General features: G+C 24.1%; 1 protein-coding gene and 1 long non-coding RNA gene across 2 annotated transcripts; one reads left to right on the top strand and one right to left on the bottom strand.

Annotated features, from left to right (window-relative positions):
* Positions 1-2,016: 2,016 nt before the first annotated feature.
* On the bottom strand, positions 2,017-6,103 carry LOC145831189 (uncharacterized). Its single transcript, XR_014369658.1, has 3 exons — positions 5,974-6,103; positions 2,528-2,648; positions 2,017-2,148 (listed from the first exon to the last, which is right to left on the bottom strand). It is a non-coding gene; the product is annotated as an uncharacterized LOC145831189 (long non-coding RNA).
* Positions 6,104-6,996: 893 nt separating this feature from the next.
* LOC145831472 (metalloproteinase inhibitor 3-like) lies at positions 6,997-16,954 on the top strand. Its single transcript, XM_082938743.1, has 7 exons — positions 6,997-7,177; positions 10,643-10,737; positions 11,526-11,634; positions 13,446-13,609; positions 15,130-15,305; positions 15,658-15,770; positions 16,255-16,954. The coding sequence occupies exons 1-7, from the start codon at positions 7,060-7,062 to the stop codon at positions 16,359-16,361; spliced, it is 882 nt and encodes a 293-aa protein (XP_082794869.1). The 5' UTR covers positions 6,997-7,059; the 3' UTR covers positions 16,362-16,954.
* Positions 16,955-17,053: the final 99 nt, after the last annotated feature.

A 17,053-nucleotide genomic window follows, 5' to 3' on the forward strand; every position in this document is an offset into this window, starting at 1 on the left:
TAATTAGATGTTATTTTTATAATACAGTGATTAAACAAAAACCTCTAATTACAAATTAATCACAAAATAGATGTTTCTAACTATCAAATGCAAAGGTTTTTATGAAAATTAAAACTTTCATAATTTGATGTAATTTAATTAAAGAGAAGCTTTAATCAAGTAAGTATATAATCAGTTTATTTAAACTTTAAACGTAACTTTTTATGATAAAGTAAAAAAAAACAAAAATATTCTTTTTTAATATGAGTTATTAAAAATTTTTAAAAATTTACTAAGCTTTACGTTAAAGTTTATTCAAAATACATTATTAAACACATTTAGTAATTACAAGCTTTTATGTAAACAATAATATATTAAATAACAACCTTATAGTCTAATTGAGCGTATACTTAAAAAAAAAGGTTAGTTTTAAAACCAGCAATCCAGATGAAAGTGAAATATAATGTTTTAATAAGATATTATTTTTTGTTTCCTTAAATATTTTGTGAATGCTTAGCATAAACAAAATTTATAAAACAAAAACGAATGAACTTAGTGTTTTTACTTAAATCTACTAATAAAAGTTTACTTTTTTTAAAAAAATAAGACATAAGTAAGGTTCAAAGATTAATTCTAAAACATATAGAATACTAATTTAACTATTTTTAAGTAAGAATTAAGTTTTAAAACTATTTTTAAATGGGCTAGGTTACAACCAATAGAAAACAAAAAACTCAAATAAAACATTTCGTAGAAGCAATTAAGTATTTAGTAGAAAAAAAGCGTTTTTAATATAAATTTGCAGCTTAATGTATAGTATATAAAATGTTAGACTATCTTGCACCCAAAGGAATAACTATATAAGTATCTTTAACATTCGTTTTTTTGTCTATTTTAAATTTTAACAGTTAACTAGCACGGTATTTGTGAAGTTTTTGAAAAAGTATAATACATGTCTCTAGTCAAGCTTAAACCACTGATTTATTGTAATAATAAGAATTTATAAACGTCCTGGTTAGTCTGAAATCTGTTTATCTTTATTTTTTGAGTTAAAAGAAGTAATCTACCTAAAAAAAATCTAGATATATTTATTTAAAAAAACAGCAGTCATTTTTTATTGAAACAAAACGTCTTTATTACGATAAACAAATACACTAAAATTACAACAAAAACTTCATTCAAAAGATTAAAGCAAGCCATAAAGCATAAACATATTATCAGTAAAAGTACTTATAAAACTTTAGTTGGTGTTTAATGTAGGTTGCAAATTTTTATAGATCGTTTTTTCTTTGCTTTAAAACTTACTATTACATAAAAAAACGCAAATTAATAGTTTTAATTACTTTTTTTTGGAAATCGTTTAGATAAATAAAAGCAAGTTAGTTGATTGATTCATAGTAATTTAATTTATTTTTCTAATGGCAAATCATTAGTTTTTACTACTATTTGTTGTTATAAATTCTAAATTTATCAATTATTGTGCACTTTTTTAGTACTCTATATTGGTCAACTTCTCTAGGTCTAGTCGATGGTTCAGATGTGCATTTTGTACATGTCAGATTTGTTGGACTTAAAATTTAGCGAAAAGCTTTACTTTTATAAAACTAAGAATCTTTTTCATGTTAGTTATGTCAACAAAGATAGCTTCACTTAAAGGAGCCAATTGATAAGAACTACAATTTTAAACTTTTCGCTTATTAAAACACATAGTTTTTATGCATTTGAAAATGTTTACAAACATTAAACACTACAAAACACAATGACAAACAGTTTATTCATAATTTGTATTATACTTGTTTATTTTACTTTCAAGCATTCAAATTTTTCTAATTTACTTAAAAACTAAACATTGTTAAAAATATAATTACGAATAAATGTTTGAAAAATTTATACAAATTGCAAAAAAAATGGTTTCAAGATTTAAAGGGCCTGTAAAATAAAAGCATTGTAATAAGTTATTGATATGGTTTCAGATGTCTGCAAAATGCCTCTATCCGCTAATTAATTCTGATCTTGAACTTAGTAACGTTCTGAAGTCAGCTATGCAGTTTCTAATTTTTGTAGATAAAAGTTTGGTTGTTTGTTAAACTTCATACCTTGGTTAAATGATAAATCTCGGACTGTAGATTTCAACTGGACGGGCAAAATCCTACTAACCGAGGAGTTTGCCTACCAAAAACACAAACAGTAGATAACTATGAAGCATATTTTATGAATGAATGTTTATGTTTTACTCTTTAAGACTAACAAACCTTAAATTTGCATACAATAATAGATAATAAACTCAACCTATCTAACCAGCTGTAGCTATAAGAATTTGATTCGGGGTAGCACAGAAAATTTTTAATTATATGAATAATAAGTGTTAAGGGTTAGGGGTAACAGTGATATTTAGAAAAATAAAAATATATTAAGTTAAAAAAATATAATAAAATGAAAAATAAAAATTTTATCAACCATGAGTAAGGGTTAGGGGTAAGAGTGATAGTAAAACAAAAATAAATTAATAAACATGAAAAAATTAAAATTATACAAAAAAAGGTTCAACCTGTGCAAAAGTGTCTTCGTGCATAAATGAGCCTTAGTGCAAAAGTAACCCCTTGTGCAAAAGTGACCTTTATTGCTAAAGTATCTTCGTGCAAAAGTGTCTCTTTGTGAATTTTTGGGATCTACCAAAAAAAACGCTTTTATTTCTATCAGCACTTTTTATCAAAAATATATGCTAAATTAATTTAGTATATATAGCAGCCACTATTAAACACTTTGAACTATATGAAAAAGATAGTTTTTATCAATTTAAGTTTATAAATAAAAAAAATAAGTCTAAGTAAAATTTATAATTTTGTTCAGTTTAATCGTTAAGTTTAATTACTAAATACCTGTAATATGTATCTTATTTACAACTATTATAAGTAAAGCTACAACTAAGAAATTTCTATATTTAGTTTAGTAAAAGAAAATAAACAGATAAATTAAATAGCTGTTTTATTTATAAACGTATATATACAAAAAAAAACATATATGATTTCATTATAAAGATGCCTTATGCAATTTAATGTAAAAACATACATGTTTTTACACACACACGTCAAGTTTACAAAGTTTAACCTAGTGACTATAAAACGTTCGAAAAGTTTTAACTTAACAAATTTATAAAGGTAAGTTTGATTTTTATTATTTTTAAGAAGTCTATTTTTGATTTTTTTAATGTGGTTTGTTTGATTTAAAAACACGTAAATGATTATTTAAGATGTCTCGTGCAACTTTAAATTATATTACCGAAATTTTTCTTTTTTTATATATTTTACCGAACTTTTATTTGTGTTTTAACTTCATATTAATCTTGAATTACTGAATATCTTGTAAGCAAACTTGAGTCTAAACTTTTACGTTTTGTTTAACTTTTATAGAAGCCCTAAAAATTGGTCTTGAAAATCAATTTAAAGTCAGAATAAAAATAAAAACAATCATACATTGATCTTAAACATAGATATTTTTTACTATTTTTAGTAAGAATTTTAAGTTAAATATATAAAAAATAATTACCAGATAATTTTTTTTGTTCTAACTTTGACGACTTATTTTATTAGTTATTTTATTTTAGACTATAAAAATTCCAAACTCATTACGTATAATTGCTGTATGTCTAACAAGTTAAATGCAAAACATTCCAGTTTAATGAAAAACATTTGACACAAAATGATATCGTATCCTGCGGCAATCGCAGTTTAAAAAACCATTTTGCAACAAAAAAACTTCGATGCAATAACATTTATGCCGAAAATTCTGTGTACTACAAAAAATTCCGTCGCATACTTTATGGTCGTTTTCAAGGGTTTTATTGTATTTGAATAAACTTAAACCATTTTAAAAACCAACATTTGAACATACAAAACTAATTTTAAACTTTACTTAACAAAAAAATAAATATATCCAGTCAAGATAATTTTATGGTAAAATAGTGTTTTTGTAGTCTTCATTAATATATAATTATGTCCGAGACTTTTAAAACAAATTAGTATTATTTTTATTGTAAATATAGTGAAAATATGTTTTCTGAGGTTTAAAGTGTATTAAAAACAAAAAATCTATCGAAATAAAATGTTAGAGCTGTTTGACAATATTGTCTTTAAAGTAAAATAAAAATTATGAACAATTTTACTATCTGTTTTTCATTAAATGTATCAAACCGTATTAAATAAACGCTTAGTTCTCTTTTTATTATTTATTAGTCTTTTAAAACCAAATAAATGATATACAAATCAGATAATTTGTATGAAACATATACAAGTTTTCTATTTTAACCACAACAAACTCAAGTCCCATTATTATTTTTTTATTCATAACAAAAAGGTATATTGTTATTACTGCGGTGAAGGTTATTAGTACACAACAAAACGGTTTGTTTGACAGTAAATAAAACAAATAGAGAGCAATTAGTTTTGAAAGTCTATTTAACTTTGTGAAATGCTTAAAAATAGTTGTGCTGTAAGTGTTTTACAGTAAAAGCCTTTTCAACGATATATTCAAAGTGACAAAGTTTTAACGACCTTAAAATGTAAAACCTGACATAAATGATGTTCTGTAATATAGTTTCTTTGAACAAAAATTTTATAATTAAAATATTGATAGAAGAAAAAAAAGTTATTTAAACAAAACAGATGAACAATCGTTTCTTTTTTTAGTTTTACTTATTTAAGAGCAGAAAATAATTTCACATTCCTTTTTTTAATGTTTGAACTTAAGTAAATGAATGCATCAAAATAAATCAAACTAGTATTTTACACAACTGTTAACAAATTTCTTAATATCAATTACTCAAATATAATATATGTAATACGTAGTTTATTTTAATTTTTATTTCTGCACCGTATAGACAAGTAAGAGCAACATACATATTATATAAAACAAAAACTAGTTTACAACTTTTTCGTAAAACAACAAACCTGAAAAATGTGTAAGTTAAAATGTGTGATTTATACAATATATAATTTATACAATGATGTAAATTTGTACAAAATTTCAAACTTTTTAGCTTATATGCAGCAGTTTTCTTATTGTTTCTAGCTACAGTCATACTAATAACTCGCTTTTATATGTAAAATTGAATCAAAATATTTTAAATATAAAAATCTTAATCAGAATTCTTTTTCAAAATCGAGTCTGATTATTATGATAAACAATAATAATAAACACATAAGCTTTACTTATAAGGACTAAAATAGTTTAATATAAAAACTTTTTTACTAGAAAACATTTAATCTCTGTTAATTATTTTTTTGAATAGTAAATACTCACTTATAAATATTTTATGCTTTAATTATATAGAATAATTTAAGAGGTCGTATATTTAATTTGGTTATATCACTTTTTAATTAACTTTAGTGAATTTTCAATTAGCAACTTTTTTCCACACTGTATTTTGTTGATATTAAGACTTTTACTTTATTAATGCTTTCAAACTAAGGTGCCAGTATAGGTTTGTTTCTTCAAAACATAGACATTTTGACATTTGTAAATTTAAATGTTAATTCCTGAGAAATTAAGTAAGAGACTTAATACTGAAATTACACATAATTAAGGTTCATTTATCCATTGTTCGTAAACCGCTGTTTGTTGTAGAAAGTAGATTAAGCTACCAGTTATGAGTATTGAGCTACTACTAATGACTGGACAAGAAACTACTCTCTAAGATATCAGTTCAAATTTGAATACAACGCTTTTAATGGAAAAAATTAAGTCATTTAAATTTCAAAAATATTTATACTTTTTTAAAGGTATTTTTCTTATTTAAATTAACGACAACTATCATTAACTGTTTCCTTTTTTAATGTTCATATTCGATTTTAAGTTGGGTTAAGTTTATTTTATTTCTTAGGAGAAAAAAAATATATATATAAGAGTTTTATAGTTTTAGATAAAACTGTTACTTTTTAGTTTTAAAAATGAAATTTATTCAAGCTATTACAGTTTATAATTAAATAGTTGACTTACTAAAGCGTACTAAAAAATAATGAATGTAGAAAGCTTCATGTGAACTTTATGGTCTGAAATTGAATTGGTTGACACTTTTTCTGGAAATTTCAGTTTTGCTTTTTTTACTTGGAAATGTGATATATAGCATGAAAGTTTGTAAACCAGAAAAACTAGAACATTATGAAATATAATTATTTTACGTCAGTAAGTTGTGTCAACAAAAAGTAAAATTAAAAATAATGAAAAACTTCAAAAATAATTAACAAATAGTATTTAAAATCTGTTTTACAAAAATATTTTTGTTTAAATTATTTAAAAGTTTGGTCAATACTATATTTAACAAGTTTAATATATAATAACTGTTTGATTACTTTTTAAACTTTTAACAAAACCAACAGTTTTCAATAATTTAATAGACTAATTTTCAAAATACAAGCATTTAAGAAAATTAAAGTAATTCTACTTGATGGTTGACATATTTTGTAAAAACTATCACTTGTTTCTTAAGTCTAAAATATCGTAATACGTATATTGTCTTCGCTTTTATATAAGGAAGCTATGTCAAAACAAAAGTTCTATTATATTTAAAAACCTCATTAACCTTCTGTTAAAACGCATATATATTTTTATTTAATTGATTTTTCCTAAATTACATAGTCTCAATACTGTCATGTGAATTTAATTTTCTTATCACAATCGTTTCTTTTTCATCAATATAATTAAGATAATCATTCTTCGTTTTCTGAAATAACGAGAAAAAGAAGACTTCATTAGAAGCAGCGTTCTAAGTTTATCGAGAGAACTTATATGTGAAAAACACTGCAATTTTGTATAACCATATCGTTTTTCACACACTTAATTCAGTTTCCGAAGTAAGTAGCTCGCAAAGTTGACAAACAACCTTTTTTGTTAATACAAGCATTCAAACAGAAAAAAAACTAATACGTTTAAAAACACTAGAAATTTTTATTTTTAAAAAGTGCTGTTTAAAGAATAAAAAAAGTTTTTTTTTTTTCAATGTAGTTTTTAACAATAAACTAACAACTAATATTATTTTAGTAAATAACTTTGCTAAATATATCAATAAAACGTCACTACTCTGACATGAAGCAAACTCTCAGTTTGTTTCTTATCTTTTTAGTGGTTTTTACAAAAAAATCATCAGCTGCTTGTCAATGTGCAGTTTACCACCCTCAAGAAAGATTTTGCAATTCTAATTTTAGTAAGTTTTTTTAATTTTCTCTTTTCATTGTTTTTTCTTAGCTTTAGTTATCAAAAAAAAAACAGATAATATAGATTAAATAAAATTTTTATTTAAGTCTGAATCGAAATATAGTAAATTTTTTGGAAAATACTTAGTTAACTTTTTAATCAGAAGCAAGCTAAGCAATTAATAAATATTGAAAAAACAAACAATTCACCTTTAAATAAAAATAATAAAAAGATCAAGTTATTTAAAAACAGTTGAAATGAAATGTGAACAACTTTTATGTAAAACTTTTATAATAAAACAATGTAAAGGTTTATAATAATTTCAAAACCTTTTTAGATTTAAAAGTTCTTTATGGGGATACTATCTTTAGTTAGAAATATGTTTACTTTCAAAGGTAATTAAATACATTTATATTTAGTTTATACTTGCAAAACTTTCTGTTATGCCATTTCTGCTTCATTGATATTTTTTTTATAAAGAAACAAATTTTAAAAAAACATTTTGAAAACAATTTTTGTGGCAAACGTATTTTTAGTTACTTATATACAAATTAATTTGGTAACATTTATACTAGCAAAATTTGTTTGGCAAGATTTATAAAATAACTACACCTTTGTGGCGTTTTAATTAGTGATCTACTTGATCCGACCAGATCTATCTAATTGAAAAAAAAAGTTATATTTTTTTTGAAGAAACAAGGTGTCTATATTTTAAAAACAACTACCATAAATATATAATAAAAAGCTCTCTGAAAAGACACAAATAAATAAATAGTCATTAAAAATCAACATTATTAGATACCTTTACGAATTTTAAATGTAGTATATTGTAGGTTTTCAAACACTTATAAATCCATTTTTTTTGCTATAGAATGTTAGAAAAATGTTTGACAAAAAACGGAAAAAAATTGCATTTTACTGGCAATTGTTTACCCTTATTTAATAAATAAAAGGATGTTGACTGACTTGTAGTCATCTTTCTTTTCTTGAAATTCAGTTTTTTCAGTATTATTTTGAATTTCAATGTATTTTCTGACTATAAATAACTTAAACGTTGTATACTTTTTGTTTTTCTAACCATATTAGGGCAACTTCTCTAGTTAGTGGACACGACGTTTTAGTTTTTCGTGTATAACAGATAAAGGTTGTTCGACTTTTTTATAAGCACAATGATAAAACTATAGAACAATGAAATTAATACTAAAATTTTAATTCAAATTTATTGTTACTAACTTCAAAAATTTTATTTATTTTTGTTTAGAACAAATTTTCATTAATAAGTTTAGTTGCGGACCAGATCCTATCCGTAGGTCGTGTGTTGTCTACCCCTAAAATAAAATAAAAACATGAAAGTAAAATAAGAAACCAGAAAATATTTTAGCGGGCGACTTGTATACTAGCTTGAATATTATTTTCTCAAAAAACAAAGAATAAATATTTTTATAACAATTATTTTATAACTTGCTATTTGTTTGATTGTTCGTACACAATGGTTATGCTTATTAAACATTTATTTTTGTACAAACTTTATTAAAAAAAAAAGAGTATTACTTTCCAAAAATACATGGCCCGTAAATATTTAATTTTTGTAAACCCAGTAAAAGACTTTTCTGGTAAATCCGGCCCGACGAGTTATAAATTTTCCCATTCCTATAAAATAGATGACTAATGTCAAATAAAAATACAATAAATACGCAACTTCTCATTTTGGAAGTTGTGAATTATTAATACACGGATTCTTATTTGTCCATCTAGTCTAGTAGATGACTAGTTCTATCACTGTAAATAAAATGCAATTAACAGCTTAAAATTTAAATTTGTTTCCAAACAATTGTTTTAAGATCATTTGTAGCTGTTTTAATCAAAAACTGACCCTTAAAAAGAATAAATTAATGAACAAATCTAGAATTAGTTGTTTTTGTTTTTCTTACATTGTTTATAAGTTACTTAGTTAGTTTAAAAAAAAACTAATTAGTTACACCAGTAGACGATGGCAAAAGAGTAAGAATTAGGAAATTGTATGTATTTGTTGAACTATTTGTATATTATCGATTATCCGCTTATTTCAATTAATTAAACACACACAAAAACAAGACAGTTTTAATTAAAGACTATTTAAAACCTCTATCTCTAATACTAAACTACGGAAAAACAACTTTCAAAATCATGTGAGGATTACAAGGATATGAGAAAATGTAATGAAATTTCATTTAAAATACCTGATTTTGGAATACATTTGGTCAGGTTAACCGCCAGTTTGTAAAACCTTCCCCAGAAAGAATAAATTAGTTCAAATTAAGAGTTTATGCTCGGTGTATAGTGATAAGCACATCACTTAAATTAAAAAAAAATAAAACTGTCTAAAACTTCGTTTTAACATAAATTAGTAGTATATAACAGCTTTTTTCTCATAAGAATATTAAAACTCAGTACACAGTGTTTTTCAAGAAACTTCTATGCGATACTTAAAATCACATTAAAATAAAAAAAAATCATTAAAATTCTCTTCATTTAACTTTAAAACAAGTTACTTTTCCGGTTTAATAAAATGTTTAAAAATTGTTACTAAACTTTTGTAATAAAAGAGAAAATACGTTGTTTTTTAACTATCTTATTGGTTGTGTAAAAATTTGTTATCAAAACTAATCAGTTTAAATTCTCTTTAGTGTTGTTTACAAATTTCCTGAAAATCATTTTCATAGTATTTAAGCTTATCAATACACTTACCGTATATTAGATACAAAGTAATACTTTTTTTGAGATCATAAAAAAACTTTATTTAAGTCGCTTGATCAAGGACCTTACATAATTAAAATGTAAAGCTTGAAAAAAGTGGTTTAAGTTTTATGTATTTTAAAGTAAAAGTATGTTAATTAAACTTTATTAGAGTTTTTTTTTTAGTTAAAGTATTTAAATGTCTCAGAAAACTACACATTAAAATTAAAATATTCGTTAGATTTGAGATCGCTTTTAAAATATTAAAGTGTTTAAATAGAATAAGCTCGCCAGCGGCTATTTAAGCTAAACCTTAAAAACAAAAACAAAGTTTGTAAAATTAAGATAAACCTAAATGCTTATTATCGGCACGAATTTAAATTAGCAGTATACAAAGTTTGTTCTCGAAAAGAGATAAGATGTTATCATAAACTTTGGATATCTAATATTTTGAATAATAGTTCTTAAAATCAATTATGTATTATGAAATAATTATTTGAAATTATGAAGGTAATCAATTTTACGGTTGGTTTGTGGAATTGTACTTATGGTTTGAAACTTTGTACTTAAAGTAAGCTAATGCGCTCAATGAAAACATTCCCACGCATCATCTGATCATGTGTGCAATTTTATCTAAAAAAAGTTTAAACGATTAAATCATATATTTACTGAACTTTTTCGAGTTAAAAAACTAATTATAAACATGTACTGATAAGCTTCTAAAATTATAATAAAATATATACTTTTTTTATATTTTTAGTTGCAACTGTTCATATTTTCGCATCACAAGTGATACATGGAATTGAATACGATGATGATAGATTCAACGGGTTAACAAAAGCACATGTGTATAAGGTTTGTTGATTTTTTTTTTTTTTTTAATGAGATAAAATTGGGCAAACTATTTTTTTTTAAATCTAAGTCAAGTATTGTGATTTTTATATGAGTATTTAAATACTGCTTTTAACAAGTAATATAACAGAGGTACTTATTTTCTCACTTATATTGATTAAAGCATCCTTAAGATAAAACAAGTTATTTTAAAAACTGTAATACAAAATACAGTAATATTTGAAAAGTTTTTTAAGTTTTTAACAATTCTTGATTGTTTTTTGTTGCTGTATACAATTTTTGTAATATTAGCTACAAATCGAATAATATAATTTTCACTTAAAAGTCGAAAATACCAAAATGTGAAATTAGAAGTTTTACTAAAAATTTAAAATCATTTGTTGCTGATTCAACATTTTAAGATTATTCATATAGAAACACCATACTAAGGTGTACATAGTTTTCTTAACTTTAATTATAAAAGTTTTATATAATGTTTATCAACGATGACATATCTCTTAACTAAAACTGATGACATTTTTTCATTACTTATTTACTATAAGCAGAATAATTTTTAACCAGAATATGCTTTAAAGTCCCTAACTTAATTAAAAGACGGTATTTTTTGGCCTACTTAATTTTCCAAAAACAAAACTTTAAACTATAAATATTTAATTTAACAATCAATACTACTAAAACTGTTTGTTAAGCACCAATATGAAAACAGACGTAAATGTAGATGTTAACATTGTAAGTCTAAGTTTTGCTTTTATATGTTTTACCATAAACAACGACGATCTATTCACAAACAGATTATGAAGGGAAACTATCAGGACTTCAACGAGGGTCTTGCAGTCACTTTAGTTACTCCAAACAACGAATGCAACACAACTCTTCAGCCAGGATACATGCTTATTGCCGGTTGCTAAATTTTAATATTTAATAATAATTTTTATGCAAATATATTTTGTTTGTCAACTAGTTATTTTAGTTTTATTATTTTTATGGATAGTGATGTAACTAGGTTTTGAGATATTTCTTTACTGTAAATATAAAGCAATACTAATTTTTAAGTTTTCGATACAAATAAGTTGTTATGTACTAAAACACAAAGTGTATGTAATTTTACTCTTTTAATTTTTTTGTTTAAGTTTTTATTTAATACTTACTTAGTTTATTTAAACTTGGTCTTAGAATACTTATGTTGTTGAAAAAAGCTAGTATTTTTTTACCAAAACACAAAACTGAAAAAAAAAAATCAAGTACATAAATATTTAAAAGTGAAAACTAAATAAATGAACTTGAATTGCTATTAAAAGAACTTTGGGTTTCATGCTAAAATTTATCTTTTTGGCTTACAAGTTAAAAGCTTAAGTAAAGCTATTAAATTTAAGCTGTATGTTATAAGCTTATTTACTTTTTTATCGTATATAAGAGTATTTATAAAATGTAAAAAAAAATCGAGTAAAACACCGCTTTTAGTGTCAACTGTTTTTAATAAAGTAACTTTAAAGTTGTGGGAAAAAAAGCCAACGACTATACAATTTAATTTAAAATTTAATAAAGTTGTAAAACTATGATTGTTGCTTAGAATGACAATAATTGTACTATAAATTAAATTAATAAATGTAAACTGTTATTAATTACTGTGATCTCTTTTAGTACCCATCAAATTAAATTTACAAAATTATTGTGTTTAACTTTGTACCCATAAAAAGAATATGTTAAACAACATTCTTCACATAACAAATACAAAGTTCAAACTTTGCTTAAGAAGTTTTCTAGTAGTTTTGATGAAAAAAATTTAGCTTACCGCAAAACTTGTTGTAACTTTGGCAATATTTAAGACTGCAATAGTTTTTAAGTTTGAAAAACTTAAAGTTTAAAGTTTAAATAATCTCTAAAATTAAAAGATAATCATAAAAAGTTTTATGGTATTTTTCTTTTCATTCAATTTAGTTTTCTAGATCAAAGAAGAGTTGCCAAATTACTAAAACGTGAAAAAAATGACATAAATAAGCTTTCATTAAATCGTTTTAAATTATTTTTTCTACACTTGCACCAAAGATTAATGCCTAAAATAAAAATTTGCCTACAAATAAATACAATTAAAAGGTACTGCTTTTACACTTTGAGAAAAATTTAAATTTTTTTTTTAATTATCAGTTTTTAAAAATTCTTCAAATCTGTTTTGTTTTACTAGTAAAAATCATAATAACTGTTTATTTTCTTTATTTAACAAATACACTATACTAATAACACTATAACTACTATAGGTTAAAAACTATAAACTGAGAACGTAATCAGATTTTCTAGTAAAAGTTTTAATCAAACAGACTAAACACATCTTGATTAAAACACTCAAAGAACATTTATAGTAACAGAAAAAACTCTTAAACGTGTTTCAACATTTTTGTTGTTTATCTTAATTATAATTATTTCTTAACTATTTTTTTAATTACTAATACGAGCACTAATAGTTCATTAGCAAAACTTAATTCAGTTTTAAATTCTAAATATATCCTTTAAGTCGTTTAAAATAAGGTACACTAATAAACAAGCAGAGTCAAGAAAACAACCATTGATTACAAAACTTCATGACCGGGTAGTCTTAACAAAAAATTTATACGGATAGCTTTTGCACAGACAATTCAAGACAAAATAACTATAAAATTATATTTTTTTTTTAGTTTATTAAAATTTCTACCTTTTTCAACCACAATCATTCCCAGGGTACGCGATAGAACCCGGTGTGGTAGTGGTGGACCAATGCAGTGTGGTGGAGAAATCCCTATCCACGTCTCAAATGAACACCATTCAGCACAACATCAAGAACAGGGCGTACTTGAAGGGGTGCGAGATGTGCAAGATTAGGAAGGAATACGACTACTCATACGTTGGTTTTTTGAAGTTTTGTGGATACTATTAGAATACTGATAGATAAACAATGTGCATTAATTTAAAGAATTGAATTAATTTTTATAGTCGTGTAGGACATAGAACTTTTTGAAAAAAAAAACGATGGTTTTTCTATAAACTTCATCAAATTGGCTGGTTTATCATGCTGTTTTATGTCACCGTGTTCATTAAATTACATTTATCTAAACTTACAAATGCATATTATAAATTATTTTTTTAGTTATAATACAGGAAATGTAGTAAATTTACGCCATTTCGACATTTAATAATTACTAAAGAAATATTTTTAGTATAATATGCTTTGTGGAAAAATACAGTCACGTTTTTATAATTCACGTAAGTTTGTATAAAAACATGTCAAATTTGCAGAAGTGTTTAATAATATTTATTCAAAAAGAACCCTTGAAAAAACTTTAATGAAAAACTTTACTAAACATTAAAACTTGTTCAATTATTTTAAAAACCAGTTTTTTTTTTTCTTTGAATAATTTACAAGTTACTTTTTTTTCCAAGCAAAAAACAAATACCTTTTGCTGCAGCCCACAAAATCTATTACATAGCGTTACTAATAAAAGAATTTAAATTATTCTTATCTAAAAAAACAAATCTTGTTGTTTAAGTTTTCTCTGTATTATAAAACTTTTCGTCCAACCACTAATCCAACCGAAAACTCAAAAAACGACTCTTTTTTTGTTGTTTTTGAATAATTTAACTGTTTTGAAATTTTCAGCAAGTTTTCCTACAAACCAGGCTACTTAAAAATACGGCTTTATATAATACAACTTGAAAGCTCAATTTATAAATGTTTGTTTTAAACATTTTATCTTAAAGAATATTTATAAAAACTTTAAAAAACTAAGTAGATGAAGTTTTCCAGTACAAATCAGCTGTTTAACTAGTATGACAGCTCATTAGTTTTTGCTTCAAATAACATAACTTTTAAAAAACGTATAGTACTTCGCTTAAATTATAGAATATTTGTACAACTGTTTTCTATTAGTGTTTTTAGGTTGGATTTAACTTTAAACTTTTTATAACCAATTTTAGTTTTTTAATTTAAGGTAGTGCTTCGTAAATTTAGAAATCTGTGCCCAGCAAATGAGTTATGTTCACATTAGGTAATTTAGTAAATATTTTTGTCATACAAAAGCTATCAATTGTAGTTTTTTTTTGTAGTTTTAATAAAAAAATATTTTAAAGCTCGTTAAGAACAAATAAAATACTTTTGAAAAAAGATTTATGATTTACCTATTTTTTAATTGATCCACTTTTAATGAAATTTTCTACCCGCAATAACTTTACTTTTCAAGTTGTTTGACAAAATCATTGAGCGAATTCCAAAAATAACAAATTATTATTTAAATACACTTCAACCTACCAAAAAAGATTAAAAACAAACTGTTTGTTAAGTTAACATTCGTTTTAACGAAGCTTGCATTAAAAAAAATCAGATATTTTTTAAACATTTATAAGAACTTGTTTATTTATAAAATCCAGCTAAAGGACAACGAGTGCAGGACCAACTACGAGTTTCCGATTTCAACTTCGGCTTGCATGATCCGGCCCGAAACAGGAAAGTGCGGGTGGATCAGGAGGGCCAGGAGGCACCAGTTCAAGGAAGGCTACTTCCACCGCACCTTCCCCAAGACCTCTCCCTACTACGAACCATCGAGGTATTTGCTAAAGTAATTTTTATCGACATAAGCTGTTTCTGAACTAGCATTCAGCCTAAATTATTAAGTAAAAGGTGCTTTAAAAAAAATAAAGTAAAAAAGTACTTTAAAGTAATACAAAAACACGCTATTTTTTTTTGTTAAGTCATGGTTATAAGCATTACAGCGGTTTGTTTCAAAGGCAAAACTAATTTGAAAGATTAGCACGATTGATTATGCTTTGATAAATAAAAAGATGCATTACATTTAGTTATAAAATTAAGATTTAATGCATTATGAAAAATACAAAAGTTTTGTTTTTATTTAAAAAGATATACTGAAAATTTTAAAGTAATAAAAAAACGTTCTCCAGTGATCAACAGAAAGAAATTAAAAGCAAAAAAAGCAAACTGGACAAAAAATATTCAGAATCAGAAGCCCGTGTTTTAGTTCCGAACGAAGAAAGTGTTAAAAAAAGTATAACAAGTAAGTAGTGAGTTTTAAAAAGTAAATATTTTAGTATTCATAGTACTTCATTTTAGTATTTTAGTCTTAGCAACATTGTAATTTCTAACAACTATACTTTGTAAATAGAAGTACACAGTGATTTTCATGATCTAAATTCTAAACCATTTAAAAAATAGTATTTAATGAAAAATGACCTTGTTTCGTTTACAAAAATAATTTTGTTTTAACTGATTTTTTTTGCCTTGATTTTATATACAAATAAGTACAATCAAAACCAAAAAGTAGTAGCTAGAATAAATAATATGCCAACATAGCTTTATCTTTCACAACTAACACAAATATACGGTAAGTTGATAAAAAAAATTATGGCAAAAAATTTATTCATTTCTTATGAATAGTATAACAAAAAATATGTTTTAAAATGCGAAAGATAAAAGTAAAGTTTGTACATCATTATAACTTAACATTAAACATTTGTAATTTTAAATACATAATAATTCAGGTATTGAAGTTCCTAGTACAGAAAAAAGTGACAACTCTGTCAAGATACTTCATGTAAGGAAAAACGCAGAAAGTTATCGCATTGTAGTCAACAACGATAAAAAATAATAGATATTGGTTATATTTAGCTCAAAATAAATAATTCAAAGTTTTTTGACAAATTATCTACACGCGTACTGTTGTTTCTATTGTTCACAAAACAATAAAATCTGTTTAAAAACGTTAAATTTTTGTGGCAAATTCAATACTGGTTGTTTAGATAAAACATCGGAAATTTGAAGTATTGACCACGAGAATTCGTAATGTTCCAGATATACCTTAATACCAATGAGTTTTTAAATCGTTTTTTTTTTTTTTTGCTTTAGTGTTAAGTGCAAGTAGTTACAGAAGTTTAATTATAAATATGTTTAAACAAAAAGGTCATTCATGCTGTACTTTAACATTGATAGCTTTTATAAGTTTTAAGACTATCCATAAAGTTATTACTTAAAACAGCTTAATTTATAAATTCTTTTATGTGATTAAGTGCAAGTTATTTTAAAAGACGTTAAAAATAATAATTACGGATTTATTTATAGTTTATTTTTTATTATATAAGTAATTTTTATCAGTATTTGTAATAAAGGTATCACTTTTAAATGTTTTTAGTCTTCTAAAAATTACATTTATTTTTGTTTACAAACATTAAAATTTGGTATTTATAGGTCTATTACTCAAAAATTCTTAAATATCAAATTATATGTTTTAAAACATAATTTATTTAAAAAAATTCAAACTTCTGTAAGTATCGTCTTATATTT

Source organism: Thalia democratica, chromosome 3 (assembly GCF_965202585.1).
Source record: "Thalia democratica chromosome 3, ktThaDemo2.hap1.1, whole genome shotgun sequence".
NCBI classification, from domain to species: Eukaryota; Metazoa; Chordata; class Thaliacea; order Salpida; family Salpidae; genus Thalia; species Thalia democratica.

Excerpts from the sequence above, each read along its gene's own strand:
- LOC145831472 (XM_082938743.1), top strand. The coding sequence starts at position 7,060 with ATGAAGCAAACTCTCAGTTTGTTTCTTATCTTTTTAGTGGTTTTTACA. Across the intron at positions 15,306-15,657 it reads CCCTACTACGAACCATCGAG|TGATCAACAGAAAGAAATTA; the intron begins GTATTTGCTAAA and ends AACGTTCTCCAG. Across the intron at positions 15,771-16,254 it reads TGTTAAAAAAAGTATAACAA|GTATTGAAGTTCCTAGTACA; the intron begins GTAAGTAGTGAG and ends ATAATAATTCAG.